This window comes from Panicum virgatum, chromosome 9N (assembly GCF_016808335.1).
Source record: "Panicum virgatum strain AP13 chromosome 9N, P.virgatum_v5, whole genome shotgun sequence".
NCBI classification, from domain to species: Eukaryota; Viridiplantae; Streptophyta; class Magnoliopsida; order Poales; family Poaceae; genus Panicum; species Panicum virgatum.
Window position 1 is genome coordinate 81,002,476 of NC_053153.1, and position 20,186 is coordinate 81,022,661.

Below are 20,186 nucleotides of genomic sequence, written 5' to 3' on the forward strand. Positions count from 1 at the left end.
GCAATCAGATGGACCTTAAATTATTAAGTTGCCAAGGTTGGTTCCTGGACAAGTTAACCGACGGCAGCACATTTGACTGCATGAAGGAGGACATGTAGGTCAGCCTGAGCGGTTTGATTTAATTAGAACGAAGCTTCCTTATTAACCAACAGGAAGACTGCAAGAGTGATTTGAATTCAAACTTTCAGAGCCGCCGTTTGACAGAAGAAAACTCCTGGCGGCTTGTGAAAATTCAACGACAATAAAGGACCCGATGACCAAATTAGATGTAACAACGTGAATGAATCAACGGAAACTGCTGACCAAAGTAGCTGAGTAGCTGGTGTATACCTAAGCGTTGACAGTTTTGATCAACCAGCAGATCTGTGGTCATGCCTAGTTCAGTTGTTATTCTAGACGTACTCGATTAAAATTTGACAATTGACAATCTAGATGTGATGTTCTTGAAAACTAGTACAGCTTCTTTATCAAAAAAAACTCCTTAACGTACGTTTAGTTTGATTGATTGATTTGTTGATATTGTGAGTAGCAATGTTGTTATTAGGGCTTCTCCAACATCAAAAGCAAGCTGATGGCGCTTGGATGCCACCTCAAAACTCAAATCATGGGGCCTAGGGGGCGGATCCAGCGGTGGATCTAGTGGGGCTGGAGTCCCCTCTAGATCCACAAAAACAGAGGAGAAAGATGGGGAGGAAGAAGAAAGGAATAGAGAAGAAGGTACTACGGATGTTACAAATATGAATGATTTTTTTTTTGTATTTGTGATTAGACTTTGAAAAGGTATTGATAGACAGTAACAAGTTTTTTTTAAAAAAAAATATTTATTGATTGTAATTCATGTAAACAACTAAAAGGTGTGCCATCACTCGTTTCCGTAGCCTTCGGCCGTGTTTAGATCCTCAACCAATATTTTTTGGGAATGAAATCTGGCTAATTTGAAGTACTAAATGAAGTCTATTTATAAAACTTTTTGCACAGATGAGTTGTAAATTGCGAGACGAATCTAATGATGGTAATTAATCCATAATCAATCCATAATTAGCGGATGGTACTGTAGCATCACTGTTGCAAATCATAGATTAAGTAGGCTCATTAAATTCGTGTCGCGATTTATAGCTCATCCATGTAAAAAATTTTGTAAATAGACTTCATTTAGTACTCTATGCATATGTCCAAATATTCGATGTGGTATTTTTGAATGTAAAAATTTTGGATCTAAACATACCCTTAGCTTCTTGGACAAGTGCGTTGGGAGGAAATGGGGAAACCGGAAAAGGACCACACATAGAAGCATATATGCGTGCTTGACATTTGTGTGCACCTCTGACTCTGTCGAGGCACACTGCAGCACCAACAGAAAAGAAACCAGAGAAGAAGAAACAGTGTGCCGTCCAAATCCAATAACCGGCGTAGACACCGAAACAGGACGTACTAGTATTTGCAGCCAGATCATCGATCAAACGGAGCGTTACGAGTCGAGCCATCATCGGAGAAGAGAGGGCGGCGAGTGGCAATCGAGCTCCAAACGCGGCGAACACTACGGCGGTGGCGGGCGGGCCGGGACGACCTGGCCAAACCCTGCCGCTGCTGCCGTCAGCGGCCTGACGTTGGGAGCTGACGTCGATCGGTCAACTGGGAGCAGAGCACCGTGCGCCACAGGGCTGCGACGCTGACAGGCGGGCCGGGGGGGTCTCTATCTATCGCCCACGCCCCATGGCATGGGCAAGAAAGCACAGAGGCAAGGCAAAGCGCGTGGCATTCATTGATGGCCGAGTCGCTCGCTAGTGACATCTACTACCTGCTATTTATATGTAGTCCGATCGTGGCCGGGGAACACATGGGGCGCACTCGCACTCGCACTCGATTGCATTGCAGCGCAACATCGCATTCACACGGCGCCCAAATTAGCAAGTGATCGAAGCACCAAGCAAGCAAGCAAGCCGGGCGGCATGGCGGACCAGCTCATCTCCACGGCCGTGCACGACCAGCTGCCGGAGAACTACGCCCGGCCGGAGACGCAGCGCCCGCGCCTCCACGAGGTCGTCTCCGACGCGCAGATCCCCGTCGTGGACCTCGCCGACCCCGACCTCGCCGCCGTCGTCGCCCGGATCGGCGAGGCCTGCGCCACCCACGGCTTCTTTCAGGTGCTCAACCATGGGGTGCCCGTGGAGCTGATGGACGCCATGCTGGCGGTGGCGTACGACTTCTTCCGGCTCCCGCCGGAGGAGAAGGCGAAGCTCTACTCCGACGACCCGGCCAAGAAGATGCGCCTGTCCACCAGCTTCAACGTGCGCAAGGAGACGGTGCACAACTGGCGCGACTACCTCCGCCTCCACTGCCACCCGCTCGAGCAGTTCGTCCCCGACTGGCCGGCCAATCCGCCGTCCTTCAGGTACGAATGAATTATAGATATTGTTCAAGGCCATTCCTGGTTTCCTTCTCCGGTGCGGTTGCTCTGAAGCTCTGCACCCGGCCTCATGTTTCATGCCTTGATGATGAGCAGCATCTCTTACTAGTAGTATTTTCCTGAGACGCGCACTTTTTAAATCCCTAATTAAGCACGTACACCAAAGCAAATTATTGGTACGCTAGCTAGCTGCTGATTATTTAAAGGGAATGCGACAAGTTCAATATTTAAAGGGAATGCGACAAGTTCAAAGGAGTACTAGACTATTGCATCCACATCCTAAAGTTGAGGCCGTGTTCAGATAGAGCGTAAAAAATTTTTTCAATAGAATCTTGCTAATTTGAAGTACTAAATGAAGTCTATTTATAAAATTTTTTATACAGATGGGTTGTAGATGGGTTGTAAATCGCGAGACGAAATTAATGATGCTAATTAATCCATGATTAATCCATAATTAGCGGATGGTTACTATAACATTACTATTGCAAATCATGGATTAAGTAGGCTCATTAGATTCGTCTCGCGATTTACAGCCCATCCATACAAAAAGTTTTATAAATAGACTTCATTTAGTACTCCATGTATATATCAAAATATTTGATGTGATGTTTTTGTGTTTACGAGGTTTACGGGTAAAGATCTAAATAGGCCTGAATAGTGGTCGCTACTAGACTACTGGCTTCTTCTTCAAGCTTGTGGAACTATTTCTTGCTTCCTTTCCTCGTGAGACCGGCCGATCACTGAAGCGCTGAGCAAACTCCAAGGGAAATTTTGAAAGTGACTGACCAGTAGCCACCACCATGTAGTTTGGACGGCTGTAGCATGTGCTGGAGATGCATGCACGCCAGTTTTTAAACCGTTCCTAGGATAGACAGAGCTCCTGCAGCCAAAAAGGTAAGCTGAGCGCCTGAGCCTCTCAGCAAACAGGAATGCCAAAATTGCGAGGCGTGGTCCACCCACCACTTGCCTGGTTCTAGTTCATCCACTGCTCCGCACTGGAAGTAACAACGAGTGGTGGTGGTGGCATGCTGGAGTGTGTGTGACCAATCACTTGCATTGGCTTCTGCCCTGTTCCTGACAGGCAGTTCCTGAACACTGATGGGGGTTTCTCCTGCTCCCGCACAGGGAGATCGTGAGCGCCTACTGCCGAGAGGTCCGGGGGCTCGGGTTCCGGCTGTACGCGGCCATCTCCGCGAGCCTGGGCCTGGAGGAGGAGTACGTGAAGAAGGAGCTGGGCGAGCAGGAGCAGCACATGGCGGTGAACTTCTACCCCAAGTGCCCGGCGCCGGACCTCACCTTCGGGCTCCCCGCGCACACGGACCCCAACGCCCTCACCATCCTGCTCATGGACCAGCAGGTGCCCGGCCTGCAGGTGCTCAAGGAAGGCCGCTGGATCGCCGTCAACCCACGCCCCAACGCGCTCGTCATCAACATCGGGGACCAGCTGCAGGTAGCTAGATCATCAACATCTCACTTAAATAAATAAATAAACCAGCAGAAATTATATTCCAATGTTTCCTTCCAGTACTAACTGAATTAATTTGCACGCAGGCGCTGAGCAACGGCAGGTACAAGAGCGTGTGGCACCGCGCGGTGGTCAACGCCGACAAGCCGAGGATGTCGGTGGCGTCGTTCCTGTGCCCGTGCAACGACGTGCTCATCGGCCCCGCCGCGAAGCTCGTCGGCGACGGCTCGCCGGCCGTCTACAGGGACTACACCTACGCCGAGTACTACAGCAAGTTCTGGAGCAGGAACCTGGACCAGGAGCACTGCCTCGAGCTCTTCAGAACCTAGCAGCGACAGAGATGTTTCCATCCATCGCATCGGGATGGGAAGACAGAAAAAAAAAGGGTTAATTACCTATGTACCATTATAAAAAGTTCACCTTCCCTTGTACATTAGAAATTTAGAAAGTTCTTAGTATTCTTCCGTTTGCTGTCCTGACATGTGGGCCCGGTCTCTGCTCTCTCTTCTCTCTATTGCTTCGCACCCCGCGCGTGCCCAAAGCTTGCCGCAGCCAGGGCAGAGCTCACGGCAGCCGGGGTGGAGATCTCCCCACGCGCGGCCGCTTTGCGCTGCGACAGGCTGAAGTCGTGGCGGTGCTCACCCCCTCGCGCGCCCGCAGCGCTGTCGCTCCGGCCTCGCCGCCGCCATGTTGCGCCAGGCCATCGCCGCCCTGCATCCAGGTTGAGCAGCGCTGCCGGCCTCCAGAGCGGCCGCTGCCCCCGCGCGCCCGCGGCGGAGCTTGCCCCCACGCGTGCCGCGCCCGCAGCTCGCCGCGTTCGTGCTCCGTTGCTCGCCGCCCAGCAGCCCAATAGGTAGCTCCCTGCCTGGCTGCCTGCCCAAGCGTCTGCCGGCCGCCGCACAAACACCCACTCACCCGCCGGCCGCCGCGTAGCCACGCAACCACCCGCCGGCCATCGTGCACTCGCGCTGGCGCTGCTGCCTGACGTCCGTCGCGCGGTCGCGCCCACAGGCCGCAGCCCGCTCCCGGCTGCGCACCGCACTCGGCCGCCCCCGCTCCCGCAGGCTGCCGCGTCCGCTCCCGTCGGCCGTTGGTGCCCCGCGTCAAAGTTGAGCTCCGCCGCGGGCGCGCGTGGGGGCGAGCTCCGCCGCAGGCGCGTGCGGAGAGAGTTCCGCCCCGGCCACCGCAAGCTCTGCCCTGGCCGCGTCGAGCTGCGGGCGTGCGTCGTGGTGAGCTCCGCCACGGGCGCGCAAGGGCGACGGCTGCTCAGGAGGCCGGCGGTGCTGCTCAACCTAGACGCGGGGCGGCGACAGCCTGCGGGCGCGCGAGGGGGTGAGCGCCGCCGCGGCATCGGCCTGGCGCAGCGCGAACCTGGCGAGCTCCGCCGCCGGTGCACGTGGGGGCGAGCTCCGCCGCAGCCGCGCGCGCCGCAGCGAGCTCTGCCCTGGCCGCAGCGAGCGGCGAGCGCGTGGGTTGGAGGGGCGAAGCAACAGAGAGAAGGGAGAGTAGAGATCGGGCCCACATGTCAGTACGGCAAACGGAAGAATCAGATGGAAAGATGGTCTGAGTGGTACGTAGGGAAAGAAATTTTTGTTGGAGGATACTGAAGAACTTTCCAAATTTCCGATGATATACAGGGAAGGTGAACTTTTTATAATGGTACATAGGTAATTGACCCAAAAAAAAAGACTACTCCTAGAACAGTTGTTACTAGCGGTTCCGATGGCCCTAGCAAGCAGTTGGTTTTCGTCCATAGTTTGCATTGTCAGGGACATCATCAGCTTTCCTCTGCAGAAACGCCTCGCCGTCATTTGGGAGGGCCCATTGGGCACCGATAGCTCACACATGTGCTACCGGAGCCCAATGGCTCTTAGGGGCGGGGGATACGATCCAGGGTCTCCTCCTGGGTCCAACCAAAATGAACATCTGGGCCCTTGTTCCGATGGAAAAGGCCCATCTGCGAGAGAGGTCGTGTGCCCACGCACGGCCCGGCCCACCGAGCGCCGCGCGTCGTGTCGTGTGTGGACCAGAAACGAAGCGAAATCCTACTCGGCGCACCGAGTCCGCAGGCTTCTCTCGCTTCCCCCACATCCGATCCGGCCATCATCCTCGTCGACGTCCCCCATGGCCACGGCCGTGCGCGCCGTCTCCCTCCCGCTCCCTCGCCGCGCATCGTCCTCAGCTCCCGTGGCCGCCGCCCGCCGTCCCGGGTCCCCGTTGCTGCGCAGGCGGCATTGCGCCGTCGCGCCCGTCGCAGCCGCCTGCAGCCCTGCGCCGCCGCGGCAGCTCGACAACGGTTGGTACCCCGCTGCCTCTCCTGAGCAGGGCTCCTTTCGAGCGTCTGTATTTTAGCGACCTTGCTGTGTTGTTACTAGAGGAGGGAGGGTCCGGGCCCGGGCGGCGGCTGGTGCTCGTGGCGGGTGCTGCCGCGGCCGCCGCGTTTATTTCCCGGCCCAATCCAGCGGCATGTGAGTTGCCCTTCGAATTTACGACCGCCTTCAAATGCTCGCCTTCTGCAGTACCCACTTTGCTGGTCACATTTCACTTCGAATACGGTTTATTTGGTCAGAACTGAGTGTCATTCTGATCTGCTATAGTCGCAGCAGAGTCTAAGAAGGGGTTCCTGCCTGTCGTCGACAAGAAGGCTGGTTACTCCTTCCTCTACCCGTTCGGCTGGCAGGAAGTGGCCGTGCAAGGGCAAGATAAGGTGTACAAAGATGTGATAGAACCTCTGGAGAGTGTAAGCATCAACTCTATTCCCACAAGCAAGGAGGACATCCGTGACCTTGGTCCTCCGGATAAGGTTAATTTTACTATTTATAAAAAATAAAAAACTGGGTTAGTCCGTCTGGTAGAGGTCCGTTTCGACTATTATAATAACTCCTGTTCTCCAGGTTGCTGAGGCCTTGATAAAGAAGGTCTTAGCGCCACCAACGCAGAAGACGAAGTTAATCGAGGCAAAAGAGGTACAATCTCCATGCTTGATCTAACACATTTTCTTATTGAAACTTAACTAACTATTCCTCTTGCTATCATGGACGCTAGTGCATGCCAAATCTTTGAGGAATTAGTTGGTTTGTGGACAGAATTAGAAAAGACTTAAATCAGTTGTCGTGGCTCTAGGAGGAGGGTCACAGCCGGGTGGCGTAGTGCACCCGCCTAACCCCAGAGGGTGGTTACTCGGGGAAGTGCAAGCGATTCCTCAGATCTTCTCATGAAGTAAGAACACTCGAGGATTTAGAGTGGTTCGGGCCGCCGGAGCGTAATACCCTACGTCCATTGAGAGTTGTATTGCTCTCGTGTCTGTGGATGAGTCTATCATCTGCCTCCCAGTCTTTTCTTCTCTAGCGGGCGTCCCTTTTTTATAGTGCAAGGAGGATGCGTACACAGGCGTTGGACCCCGACGGATGGGCCCAACAAGGATGTATAGTTTACCATCCAAAAAACATTAACAGTGCCTTGTGAATTTCTTTCTGATACGCTTCATCGCCCTGTAGACTCTCTGACCGAGGGGGGTCTTCACCTGTCCCATCGGCGAGGCGACCGTTGAGGCGGTGTAGGTTGCGGCGTAGAGTGTTGGGTCTACCGCGTAGGCATTATGATATTCCGTCGCCGAGCGGTCGTGTCTAACTGGCGTTGCAGACTGACGCGCGTGGCGTGGGTGGCGCCAGCGGCTGCACTGTGTGCCTTGGTAACGCGCGATCAACAGTACAGCCTGGCAAAAGTCACCTCTGGCTCTGCTGTGGCAGAGCGTACTTAACATCTCCCGCATTGAATGCGATAGGTGGGCTAGTCTTCCCGGGGAAGTTTCTCGGCTGCGTGCGCGCCTGCGCCTGCGGGCACACAGCTCCGGACCCCCTCAAGCGGGGTGTCTGTTCCCTCCCCGCTGAGGGGTCCGGATAGTATATGGGGGTCCGGGATCCCGTGGAAGGTCCGGGGCCCCCGGCTGTTCTGGCTGAGCGCTCCCTTCTCCGGGACACGCGGCGTCACCGGACCCTTCTCTAGCAAGGAATGGGTCTGGGGCTGTTGACCGGGTGAGAAGGGCTTCAGACTGTGGGGGTCCGGCTGCTCAAGCCGTCAGCGCGTAGTCACAGATAACTACGAGGCTCTTGCCTAGACACGGCAGTCACCTCTGGGACACGTGGTGATACCGGACCCGTCCCAGAGCGGGAAGCGGGTCCGGGACCGTTGGTCCGGTGAGGTGGAGTCGGACCCGGCTGCTCAGCTCCTTAGGGCGTAGTTACGGATAACTACGCGAGCCTTGACGCAGCAAGAGGGGGTACCCTAGTCCAGAGGTACCGACATCAGTCAATGCTGATTTCTCTAATATGTACATATCCACCTACTACCTATACAACATGTGCTCAAAATTTTCACCTCGTTTCCACGTTTATGCTAGTATGACGAGAAATGAATGGTTAGGCGGCAGTCAATTTCCACCTTGAAAGTACAGTGATATTGTGACAAAGTTTTTTTTTGTAGATAATGGTAATATGAGAAGGAGAATAAAATGTATACGTAGTGCTGTAAATTGCTAGTACGTTACTTCTCCAGTTTCTACTAGAATTTTTTTTTTCTCGAATACGCGCGCAGCGTATCATTGTATTAAGACAAAGAAGAAATTGGTACAGTTTTCGGTTACAACCCAGATGGAACGGACTCCAGATGGACACAAGCCGGCAAGCCGGCTGAACACAACCCGAAAGATAAACTCCAACATAAACTACTCACATTCCGCACAACCTAACGACTGGCTCTGAGCGTAGCCCTCAGTCAACACTCCATCCCACGAAGGGAGAGCTCTTGCTCTTGTTCTTCAACATCGGAAATAAGTCCTGCAGTGCGTCCACATGGCGCGGTGGAGGTTCACGAAAGAAATTCTCCACCGCTTGCTCTGCCGAAGCCGCCAAGGGCAGAGGCGCGCCAACCTCACCGAGTCGGCGCATCAGGAGCACCGACCCTCGCTTTGCCGGCTTGACGGCCGAGAGAGGGTCCAAGGCTTGGCGATGGCTTCGCCTGAGACCATCTACTAGAATCAATTGATTATTTGTCAGACATCCTGTTCTTGAAATTTTTCATGCTATTATCTTCCTCAAAGATATATTGGGTGCTCTGATGTTTTCACATGATATATTTTGTTCATGCAGAATGATGTTGATGGGAGAGCTTACTATACTTTTGAGTTCACAGCTCAGGCTCCGAACTACACCAGACATGCACTCGGTGCCATCGTAATTGCAAATGGTATTGCCATCCATCAGAGATCTTTTCAATCAGTGAGATGTTGTGTTTAGTATTTAATGTGTAGAATTTATGCACTTTCCATCAACTTATTTCGTCAGATTTTTTATTTATTGTACTCTCGACATTGTACTGGAAAACTATGAGAATAATTTATTAAAAAAAACTGTGAGAATGCTGTCAATGTTTGCTGTTATCTATTATTTTCTGATAGTTGATTGGGTGCTGCAGGCAAATTTTACACATTGACCACTGGAGCAAACGAGAGGAGATGGGAAAAGATGAAGGATAGGCTGCACACAGTTGTCGATTCCTTCAAAATTGAAAATAGAATATGAGGAATGTCTGGGTTCTTGTGCTGATTTTTTCTTTTTTGTATTGTTCTCTTTTGGAGCTGCAATGGTGAGACCTAAATAGTAAATGTCGGGAATGTGAATTGCACCTATCAGTTTTTATTTCTGAATGTTTTGTTCTTGAAACACTTGTTTGTACTTGGCATGTATATGTTTTCACTATCTGTACTGTGGTCGTTGGAATAAGGAGATCCATACACTTGTGTAAATGTATCGAAAATAAGCAATAGAATTCACCCATGGGAGATTATTTTAGTGTTTAATCCTTCATGGTCAAAGCTTAATTTCAGTGTATACAAAGATCGGAATGTTGAATTTCCTCCGCATATTCAAGCGCTGCCATCAGAAGAATGCAGTCTGCAATTCGGTATCCCAGCCCAGTTCAGTGGGCATGGAGTCTCAAGATTCTCAGCCCCACTTTTATTTGAACAAGGCGAGTGAGAATTATACTCGCTCTTTTCCGATAGCAAAATTTGGACCAGAGAAAACCCTCTCCTTTAACATTTGTGCCATTTCTAGCTTGTGCAAATCTTCTTGACTTCAGAAGACTGAGAAGAGGAAAAGATGGAAAGCATCCCAATTCCCACATCCAGCTCTGGATTACGTTTCCAAAAGGCTGATAGTGATAGCCATCAGCCCAGCCCATCACGAACCCATCTCGAGAATACGCTTTCCTTGTGAGAATGCGGGTTCACCGGACGCATAACCAGCTCCGCCAAGAGCGGATTAGATAGGAGGCAGCGAGCAGAGGGAAGAACAGTGCGGCACTGCTCCTTCCCGGCGCTGCTTATCTCCCCGCTCCCTCCTTCCAGCGCGTCGCCATGAACACAGCCATGGCCACCGCTTCCTTATCCCTCAAAGGCCGCCCTTGCCAGGGCGCGGCCAAGAACCTCTCCTCCCCGCTCCTCGGCGCCCCCGCCTCCTTCCTCCGGCCGCTGGCGCCCGCGCCCAGCGCCGCCCCCTCGCGGCGGACGCTCGCCGTCAGGGCCATGGCGCCGCCCAAGCCGGGAGGCAAGCCGAAGAAAGGTCCGTTTCCTCGTTGTATTCACCAGTCCTGAAAACATCAAAGAGGATCTATGTTTTTTTGCGCCTAAGCCCTTTCGTGCTTGGGTTCTCTTGAATGCAGTGGTGGGCATGATAAAGCTGGCCCTGGAGGCCGGCAAGGCGACGCCGGCGCCGCCCGTCGGCCCGGCGCTTGGTGCCAAGGGTGTGAACATCATGGCGTTCTGCAAGGAATACAATGCCAAGACGGCCGAGAAGGCCGGCTACATCATCCCCGTCGAGATCACCGTCTTCGATGTGAACTGAATACTGTCCATCCTACTATGTGTTTGTCTGAAGTCTGAACATTGATTGTTAGTGTTGAATAGTTTTCGTAATGCTTGTGCCTTTGCTTTGTATTTGCAGGACAAGAGCTTTACTTTCGTCTTGAAGACACCACCAGCCTCCGTTCTGCTCCTTAAGGCTGCAGGTGCGCACCCTAGACATTAGCATCAATCTGCTCGTAGTTAAATTGCACAAATTATTAAAGAAATTGGACATAAAGGAAAAGGTCTGTGCACTTGTGCTTGATTGATATTTTTTTTCTGTGCGTCTTTGGCACGTGTTTGATGAGATGGTATTTATAGTTTGTGCAAATGCAGCTTATTGGATTAACAATTCAGCGTGCAAATGTAACCTTTTTCAAAGTGAGTTCATACGGCCTACATGATTTTTTTTGGCTGCACGGTGATAAAATAGTGAATGCACTTGCAGCAAATAAAGTTTGGAGTTAGCAATTCCACAATGATTCAGTAGTAGGTGATGGTAGGACTAAGTAGTAGTATTATGTGATTTGATGCCTTTCATTCTCCTGAAACAGATATATTAAATCAGGTGAGCAGTGAAATAGATTATACATTTCATTATATATTTTTAATTAACTGTGTTTCAACACAAGCGACTTATCTCATGAACTTGCTTTCAAGCTTATAATTTTGGATATCCGCCATAGATGAATAACATGGACTTGCAACACATTTTTTGTTTCTATTTTTTTTATTTTGCATGTTAAAGTATACACATGATGACATGAACTACGAACTAGTAAAACGAATGAACACATTAGTGCCTGCAAAATGCATACGCTTTCTAGCATAACAACCTAGTGACTGGCACCCAGCTATTTTTCCCTGTGTTTATGTTGAACCATGTGCTGTCTTCATTTTCACAAAGCAAATGGTTCCTAACCTCAATCTTGATTGTTAGGTGTCGAAAAGGGTTCAAAAGAGCCACAGCGAGAAAAGGTTGGCAAAGTAACAGCAGATCAAGTCCGTGCGATAGCTCAAGAGAAGTTGCCGGACTTGAACTGCAAGAGCATCGACTCTGCTATGAGGATCATTGCTGGCACTGCCGCTAACATGGGCATTGATGTTGACCCTCCAATCCTTCAGAAGAAGGAAAAAGTCCTCTTGTAGTTTGTTTTGCTGGCACCCACAGATCAAATTATCAATCGCTTTCTGTAGATTCTGCCTTCCTTTTTGTTCGTCAATTCGCAGTGCCAACTTGAAGTTTTCCTCTGGTGTCCGTAACCTTGTTCACTAATCCAGTCATTTGGTGTAGACCTGTAATTTTTTCTTGCCAAGTCCTTCGATATACCACATCTGAAAGGAAAGGGCTATTCCAAGCCTTTGCGCACCAATATTTTTGGAGCCGGTCAGGCCTTGTGGACAGCAACATTTATCCAAGAGCAAGATTATTCCTCAATGTCACAGGAAACAAGGCACCTTACCCGATATTTGGATGTTTAGGATCATGATCACATTGAACTCATATGGATCTGCATCATTGACCTCTGCCTCAAGAGGCAAACCTCCTTTAGCAGCAGACCCATTTTCATCTTTAGCAGCAGGCCCATTTTCATTAGATTCAGGACATGCAGTGGTATTGGCATGAGATGATTCAGGTGCTTGTGCACTAGGTTGTGATGTTGGTTTAGCAGAGACATTTTCAGTGTCTACTGCTGAAGTTGGTGGCACAGGCATATAGATGGGCTCATCATCTACACCCACACATTCCTCCTCATTATCAAACAAGTTTGGATCTACATCTGCCTCAGCTGGAGTACCTTCTGATTCTACCACTTTGGATGCAGACGCTCCAGTTTGGTTAGCAGTTACCCATTCAATAGGTGGCATCATACACAAAGGCTATATTTCTTCAGTTAGCACAACCTCAGCAATCTTGGAATTGTCAAGGATGGCTACAATCACATGGCAACGCATCTCCGACTTATATATTTCAAACAACTCACGCAATTGAAACTCTTCTGTTAATCTAATGTCCTCACACAGTTTCTTGTGAGAACCAGACTATGGCCGACTGGTTAGGTGCTCATTTTACTTTATTTTCCAGACTTTTCATCAGCAGATCAATTGAAAAAGAGCCAATCTCAACATCCCACTTAATCACCCGGCCCTCACAGTACACTTTTCTACCCATCGAATCCACTGTGAGAAACCTTTCCACCATAATCTCTAGCGAGAACAAATCAAGCTTACAAAGAAGAACCCAACAGAAAATCAACATGGTCTACTCAACAGCCTACAATTTCACCCTTCCTCTAGTTAGGTTTGGGGAGACAACTCTTGGCTTACTTGTTGTCCACGCCGTCGACCTCCATCACCGCCCCTAGGGAGAGATTCCGCTGAGGCGGAACTCACCATCTGCTTCAGCTGGCTTGCATCGCACTTCCTCTTAGGTCTTCCTCGCCCGCTGTCGTGTTGCCGCCGCCGCTCTAGGGTTAGGGCTCGTCGGGTCGAGGAGGGGCAAAGTGTTTGAGTGAAGGAGTGAACGGCTCAAACGAAGCAAGCCGATGCACGCAGCCTTATTAGTTGGGGAACCCGATCTTGATGAGACAGGGCAAGATCGAGCCGTGCAATTAGCTCAATATGTAGAATATGGTCTGCAGGTGGGCCCAAAGTTGTCTGAAGCGTAGAAAATGGCATGAGCTAGGTGGAGGAAAAATAGTAATAGCATGTTTTGAAATATACGAATAGTAATGACAGACTAACTTGCAGAATTGTAATGGCAAGGATCCAATTAACCCTTCTGAGCAGATCCTGCAGGTTGGGAGAAAACAGACTGGACCGAATTAGGAGTCTGCAAACGCAATTGTCCGGCTGGCACAGCTTGTGCCAGCCAAAGGGGTTAAGGCCCTGTTCGCTTCTCTTTTCTCGACTTATTTCGGCTTATTTTGACTTATTTCTTCTCACATGGTACTATTAAATCAGCCGAAATCAGCCGGCTTTTAAATCAGCCGATGGAATGGATAATGAGTGAAGGTACCTTGGAGAGCGTGCGGGATGGCAGGCCTGCCCTCGGCCTGGATCCTGGCGGGCTCCTTCCAGTTCCACCCCCATGAGGTCCTTGCACGCCTCCACCAGGTCCTTGCAGATGCCCAGCTCCGCGAACTTCGACGCCAGACGCGGCTTGTCACCGGCCTCGATGGCCAAATCCTCCTTCGCCATGATGGTCGAGAAGCTTGCGGCGCTGGGGACGGAGAAGAAACGGCTGCTGCTGGTACTGGCTCGACAGGTGAACTGGGCCGGCCCGAAAACACCAAGGCTTCTGCTGCGCGATAGAGAAGCAGCCGATCGATCCATTTGACGGTGGTGTGCTGCGGCAGGCCCAGCGGAGTTGGAAGGAAACTTGTTGGTTGCATGCGGCCCATGGTCACATAATATCGATATGAATTTTACTGAGCTCTGAACCGTTTAATCTGTTGAAGCAAAGCTATGGGAGTGGATTGTCGGCTGCCTGCCATGTGTGGGCTCGCCACGCTCGGAGTCGGAGGCTCACTCAAACGGCTCTGCTGCTTACTCCTCAGCTGGAGATGATGATGATGATGTGATGAATGGGCAACAAAACGCGCAGGGGTCGGGTACCCGGTCGGGTCATGGGGGCACGGTCCCCCCTCAGCAGCAGCTGCACCTGCACCTGCAAGCAGGGTTAACAATTTCGGCGAAATTTCGCCGAAATTTCGGAAAATTTCCCGTTTCCGCTAGTTACCGGGATTCGAAATTTCAGTATTTTTCGGAAAATTTCGTTTTCAAATTCAAAATTCAACAAATTTCGACCGAAATTCGCCGAAATTTACCGAAATTTCGGAACGAAATTTCGTTTCCGGTAAACACCGGGATTTGACCGGAAAACGAAATGGTTAACCCTGCCTGCAAGGAAGGGGCCGTGTGCCATTACTGCACAAATCGCTCACATGATGCTTAACCCTTTGCTGTCTCTACTGTTTGTCCGTCTCTCCCTCCCTCTGGTATCTCCAGGCGACCCCTTCCTTGGCTGGCGTTGCCACAGTTTGTTTGGCAACCACGCGGACCCAGCCACAGTCTGCTCCCGGCTCCTTTTCGCTTTGCATCAGCCGGCTGGCCTGCCGCCGTCCGGCATATCACACGTCGCGCCGTCCCGATGCAGCTGCAGCTAGCCTGAGCAAGGATCATGGCTGACTTCACGCACGTACGCCGCCGAATCATACGGAATCATACGTACCAGGCCCGGTGCTCGTGTCATGCGCAGGGTTTAATTTACCGACCGGACCGGTCAAACCGCCGAGGTCTGGTACCGGTATACCGATCCGGTTTGGCCGGAAACCGGTCGAATTCAAATTTGAATTCAAAAAACTCAGTTCAACAGGTTCGTACCGGTATACCGGCCGGTTAGACCGGTTTACCGGCCGGTTTGACCTGTTTGAATTCAAATTCAAATTTAAAATCGCATGTGTAACCGGTTTGGAACGGTATACCGGCCAGTTTGACCGGTTTACCAAGTGGGTTTTAATGGGCCGTCTCATTTTTTTTCTTTTTCTTTTTTGGTTTAACTTTAAATGCCCGAAAAGTAGGTTAAACGAATATTTTTTTGAGAATATTTGACACCATTAGATTCGTCGCACCTTAAAGTATTTTTAGAACTTTTTTAGGAATTTTTCGAAGGGCGGGCCTGGTACAGCGGTAGAGCCTACCGTCTGTAACCGGAAGGTCCCGGGTTCGAGCCTCAGCCTCTGCACATTTGTGTGGGTAAGGCTTGGGGCTTAAAAACAACCCTTCCCCAGACCCCGCACAGTGCGGGAAGCCTACGGCACTGGGTACGCCCTTTTTTTAGGAATTTTTCATTTTTTCGAATTTAAATTTGAATTTTGAATTTGGGCCGGATGGTACCAGCCCAAACCGAAACCTGACCGGACTGGTTTCACCGGTAACAGGACAAACCGGACCGGTTCCTACCGGTTTTGTAAACCCTCATCAAGCGTGCGCGTATCGCGGCCGCATTAATAACGGAACCCCCGGTACGGTACGACCTCGCTGGCGCGCGCGTCTGCAGGCCTGGCCGCCGCCTCTCCGAGGCGACCGAGTCCGATCCTCGCCGAGCCCACGGCGCCGAGAGACACCGGAGCAATGCAATCAGAAACGTAAAAGCCCCGCGCGCCGGCGGCGTTGGGGGCAAACCCCACGAACGCCATTGACCCGGGGCACGGCATGCCCAGTGCCGCGGCAAGTCTACTGTCTAGCTATAGCCTCAGGCTACAGCTGCACGCATGCTCCGCGGCGCGGCGGCTTTAGCTTTAATTTGCACGCCGAGAATGATTCGGCGATGATGCGGAACGCGCGGCGCGGCACGTCGGCCGGCTCGGCGCCAGGATCGCAGCAGGAGAGCAAAAGCTTTTCGCGGCCACGGCAATGATGGCATGGGCGTTGACGTTTTGACCAGCAGCGTAGTAGGGGCGATAGGCCTGTGTGTGGGCTGCGCAAGCGCTGCTACAGACAAGTACTCCTACATGGCAACCACACCCGACGAGGCAAAGCCTGCCCCCCTCCCAAAGAGTAACAGACCAGCGGCAACATCAAAGGACACCACACCGCGATGCAGACGCCGTGCAGAGCAGAGAGCCAGAGATGCTGCACCCACAATACAATACAATACAATACAGTGCGTATGGCAAGCACATGGAAGTATGGAACACCATCAGTTGCGTAAAAATCGCTAGTAAAACATTGTGCGTGACTTTTGTACAGCGTACACACACACGGAAGGATGCAAATATGCAATGCATGGATCACTCGCTGCAAATGCAAATCTGCAACGCAAGCTCTCCGAAGCCGGCCAGCTAGCCCTGCCACTCCAACACTGTTGTGCAGTTTTCTGCTGTGCTGGTCGTGGCAGCCAAGTAAACAACAGTCATGGCAGCATGGACCACCACCGCATGCAGTGCAGCTGGCCGTTGCCATGGGCGCCCTGCACCCAGAGCTGCTCGGTCTCCACGCATATGCCAACGTCGTCGTCTCCTCTGCGGCCGCGGACGTCGTGTACATACATGCAGCGCTCTGGCGATCTTGACTTATCGTCTCCTCCGTCCCGCTGCCGCCGGCCGGCGTCGTCAGCAGCATGTGCCGCCGGCGTAGGCGAAGATCTGGTGCACCACCGCCGCCACCTCGTCGGCCGTCGCCACCTCGCACCCGTCCTCCATCTGCATGCACGCACATCACACCATTAGCCAGCCAGCAAGCGTTTAGGTATCGGACAGAGGCTCTGCATGCATGCGGCCTGTATTTTTGCCTTGCAGATTCCCAGGACAAGCAAGAAAAAGACAGCCAGGAAAGCTGGGGTTTGTAAGAGCTAATCTGTCTGCGTGCGCCTTGAGCCCGCCCGCCCGGTTGTCTGTATACCCAGTACTAGCAGTACCAGAGACCTCATCGTATTCGATCCCTCCATCTACATACTCCAAGCCTGCCCAACACAAACCAACGAACATGCCGCTGCCGCGCTGCGCTTCTTTCATACTAGATCCCACGCAACGCTCCACGAGGAAAAACAATCACCTCGCTTTCTGCAGCCATCATATGCATGTACGAGTAACTCCCCCCCCCCCCCCCCCCCCCCCCCCCCTCAGTTACTCACTCCCTCAGTTCCAAAATAAGGAGTCAAACAATTTAAAATTTAATAAAATAGTATTAATATTTATGCTACAAAGTATGTATCATTAAATTAATTATTTAATATATTTTCATACTATATCTATTTGGAGACATAAATGTTAGTGATTATTTTTATAAATTTTGATCGAATTTGAAATTGCATAACTTCTTAAAATTCTCAAGAGTTACATTTTTTTTTGGAATTCTTTTTGGAACCAGGGAGCACTCTCTATCTCATCAGTCTCCTCAGCCACCAGGTGATGCCAAATTTTCTGCCAAATTGGCAACCTGAATTTCTCTCCTTCATAGCTAGCTGTAAGATACAGTAATGTTCTAACCGGTGCTGCAGCAAATGTTTGCACCTTTCAACCCAAAAAAAAAAATGCAACTTGCTCCAAGCGATGTTTAAGTCATGTTTGTATTAAAACTTGAATTGCTTTTTTTAGCGACCGTATCTAAGGGCGTATTTTATTTTATTAAGAGATCGAGAGGAAAAGAACTTGAATTACTCAACCTTAGAATGCTACCCAATGTCATCGTAGAGAAAACAAAAAGGAATACTAGTCACATTTACACTTTATACTGTAAGAACAGGAAAAGGCGCTGTTTGAACTTCACAGTAGTCAAAACGCATGACTGAAGAAAACGAGGGAGTACGTAAGCCATGGAGGAAACATGACAAGAGGTAAAATCGATGTGACATTTCGCTGACCTTAAGGTTGAAGCAGTACACGACGGCGTCCTGGCCGACGGAGGTGACGGCGAGGTGCAAGACCGCGAGCCGGAGGTCCTCCAGCGCGGCGACGGCGCGCACGAGCCGCCCGGGCCACCGCCGCCCCGCGACGCGCACGCGCACGTGCCCGCCCACCGCGGCCATCGCCTCCACGTCCACGCCGCCGCAGCAGCCGCGCGCCTCCGAGTAGCTCGCGTACTGCGGGGACACGAACACGCCGTCCGCCGCGGCGGTCGCCGCCGTGCCCACCGCGCCGGCGGCCCCGCGGCGCGCGGCCGCGGCCGCCTGCAGCGCCACCAGCTGCTGCTCGAGCTGCTTCACGTAGTCGATCGCGCCGCCCACCACAGTCGCCTGGTCGCCCTGCACATTGTTGTACATCGCAATCATATCGACGCAAGTTCGTCAGAGATTGTTGGGTACGGATTCGGACGGCAGATGTTTAATTTGCATGGCCGTGCATGCATGGCTTACGCGGGGGATGTAGCTGGATGGGATGAGCGAGCGGAGCGAGGCGAGGTGGTCGTTCATGAGGCGGCGCCGGTTGCGCTCGACGGCGATGTGCGTCATCCGCTGGCTCTCGGCCTCCTCCGGCTTCCTGCGCTTCTCCGGCGGCGGCGCGGCGCGCGTCCTCGGCCTGGGCCGCTTCCTCCGCCTCTCCGCCCTGGTCGCCGGGGGGAACTCCACAGGGTCACCCGCCGCCGCCTGCGTGACGCAGCTCTCGAGCAGGTCGAGGTCGGTGGCGAGCGCGAAGGCGGCGGTCCTCTTGCGCCCTTGCTGCCCGTCCTCCACCACGACGCCCGGGCCCTGGAGCAGCGCCAGGAAGGGCATGTGCGCGGCCGCGGCCACGGCGGCGCTGGTGCTGGGCGCCGCCTGCTGGTCCGCCGCCCACTGTTCCATTAGCGCCGCGGTCGCCACGCCATCGCCAGCCGCGCAGGGACCGGCAGCAGAGCAAGTAGAGAGGCACATCAGTGAGCAAGGCAAGCGAGGAGCGCGAACAGCAGCAAGTACAGCGCGGCAGCGCTTCCCATAAAAGAGGTTTTAAGGGTCGCCGCCTCCTCTACTTCTCCTAGGAAGGCACAGTAGTAAAGAGTGGCGCGCATTGAATGGTGCGTGCGTGCGCGCCGGGTCGCCGGCAGAGCGAGCTGCTACTGCGACATTAGGGAAGGAGCAAAGGGCAGGGAAGGGAAAGGAAGCATGCAATTGTCCATTGCATTGCTTGCATCGTCGACACATGCAATGCAAGCTGGTGCTGGAATTGGAAGCTGCTCGCTCCATTACTAGCGAGGAGGAAGCAGCTGGGTCTAGGGGAACTTACCAGCGAGGAGGCGATGGGCCCTTGCAGCTGCTGCATCCTCTCCATTGCAGCAGCAGCAGCAGTAATAACTGCTGCGACGAGTAATGAGCCCCTCCCTGTCCCTGAGGCGGCAGCAGCTGCGAGCCCGCAACAGCGACCTGCGAGCCCCCTCGCTCCCCCTCCTTCCCCCGCCCAGCTAGCTCCTCCTCTCGCAGCTCGCAGCTCGCAGCTCGCAGCAGGAGCAGCTGGAGCTACTAGGGCAATAAATATGGTGCTACTTCTAGTGGTAAGAAAGGGAACGGTAGGAGTATTAGCAACAGCAGCCTGCAGCCACCAGCGTAGAGAGTGTACAGTGTAGTAGTGGATCGACAGGGAAGGGCGAAATATAGGCTCGGCCGGGGAACCTTAAGAGAGAGACGTCTCGGCCGGAGGAGTTGTCTCTTGTCGAGCGTGCGGGGACTGGGGGTTGGGCTGGGTAGGGCAATGATGGGCAAGATGATGGGAGGGGAGGTCGGGTCGAGTCTCTGATTTGGATTTGGAGAGGGTCGATTTGTGCGAGACGTCGTGAAATGAATTATTGCTGGTGACTTGGCGGCGTAGGGGAGAGGGAGCCATGGAGGGGATGACGATGGGGCAAGCTCGCAGATTTGTCGGGGCCGATGGCAGCGGCACCGGCAGGGGGCTGGGGGCTGGGGGCTGGGGCGCCGCGCCGTGCTCTCCTCTCGCTGCGGA

At 52.6% G+C, this 20,186-nt stretch overlaps 4 protein-coding genes across 7 annotated transcripts; 3 read left to right on the top strand and 1 right to left on the bottom strand.

Annotated features, from left to right (window-relative positions):
- The first annotated feature begins 1,826 nt into the window (after positions 1-1,826).
- On the top strand, positions 1,827-4,348 carry LOC120687713 (flavanone 3-dioxygenase 2-like). Its single transcript, XM_039969739.1, has 3 exons — positions 1,827-2,392; positions 3,533-3,857; positions 3,959-4,348. Exons 1-3 carry the CDS (start codon positions 1,950-1,952, stop codon positions 4,199-4,201), a joined length of 1,011 nt encoding a protein of 336 aa, XP_039825673.1. The 5' UTR covers positions 1,827-1,949; the 3' UTR covers positions 4,202-4,348.
- A 1,031-nt stretch (positions 4,349-5,379) lies between these two features.
- LOC120687711 (photosynthetic NDH subunit of lumenal location 1, chloroplastic-like) lies at positions 5,380-9,721 on the top strand. 2 transcript variants are annotated; one of them, XM_039969737.1, is made up of 6 exons: positions 5,439-6,168; positions 6,248-6,340; positions 6,470-6,675; positions 6,767-6,838; positions 9,020-9,116; positions 9,345-9,721. In XM_039969737.1, exons 1-6 carry the CDS (start codon positions 5,595-5,597, stop codon positions 9,449-9,451), a joined length of 1,149 nt encoding a protein of 382 aa, XP_039825671.1. In that variant the 5' UTR covers positions 5,439-5,594; the 3' UTR covers positions 9,452-9,721. The 2 variants fall into 2 exon arrangements, with proteins under 2 accessions (XP_039825672.1, XP_039825671.1); XM_039969738.1 differs by lacking the exons at positions 9,020-9,116; positions 9,345-9,721 and adding an exon at positions 8,522-9,013 and having other exon boundaries at positions 5,380-6,168.
- Positions 9,722-10,152: 431 nt separating this feature from the next.
- On the top strand, positions 10,153-12,146 carry LOC120687714 (50S ribosomal protein L11-like). 2 transcript variants are annotated; one of them, XM_039969740.1, is made up of 5 exons: positions 10,153-10,492; positions 10,593-10,765; positions 10,874-10,937; positions 11,110-11,154; positions 11,714-12,146. In XM_039969740.1, exons 1-5 carry the CDS (start codon positions 10,288-10,290, stop codon positions 11,920-11,922), a joined length of 696 nt encoding a protein of 231 aa, XP_039825674.1. In that variant the 5' UTR covers positions 10,153-10,287; the 3' UTR covers positions 11,923-12,146. The 2 variants fall into 2 exon arrangements, with proteins under 2 accessions (XP_039825674.1, XP_039825675.1); XM_039969741.1 differs by lacking the exon at positions 11,110-11,154.
- A 4,265-nt stretch (positions 12,147-16,411) lies between these two features.
- On the bottom strand, positions 16,412-19,964 carry LOC120692903 (transcription factor bHLH70-like). 2 transcript variants are annotated; one of them, XM_039976290.1, is made up of 4 exons: positions 19,476-19,964; positions 18,632-19,048; positions 18,140-18,520; positions 16,412-16,979 (listed from the first exon to the last, which is right to left on the bottom strand). In XM_039976290.1, exons 1-4 carry the CDS (start codon positions 19,518-19,520, stop codon positions 16,890-16,892), a joined length of 933 nt encoding a protein of 310 aa, XP_039832224.1. In that variant the 5' UTR covers positions 19,521-19,964; the 3' UTR covers positions 16,412-16,889. The 2 variants fall into 2 exon arrangements, with proteins under 2 accessions (XP_039832224.1, XP_039832223.1); XM_039976289.1 differs by having other exon boundaries at positions 18,632-19,634.
- Between the last annotated feature and the right edge of the window lie 222 nt (positions 19,965-20,186).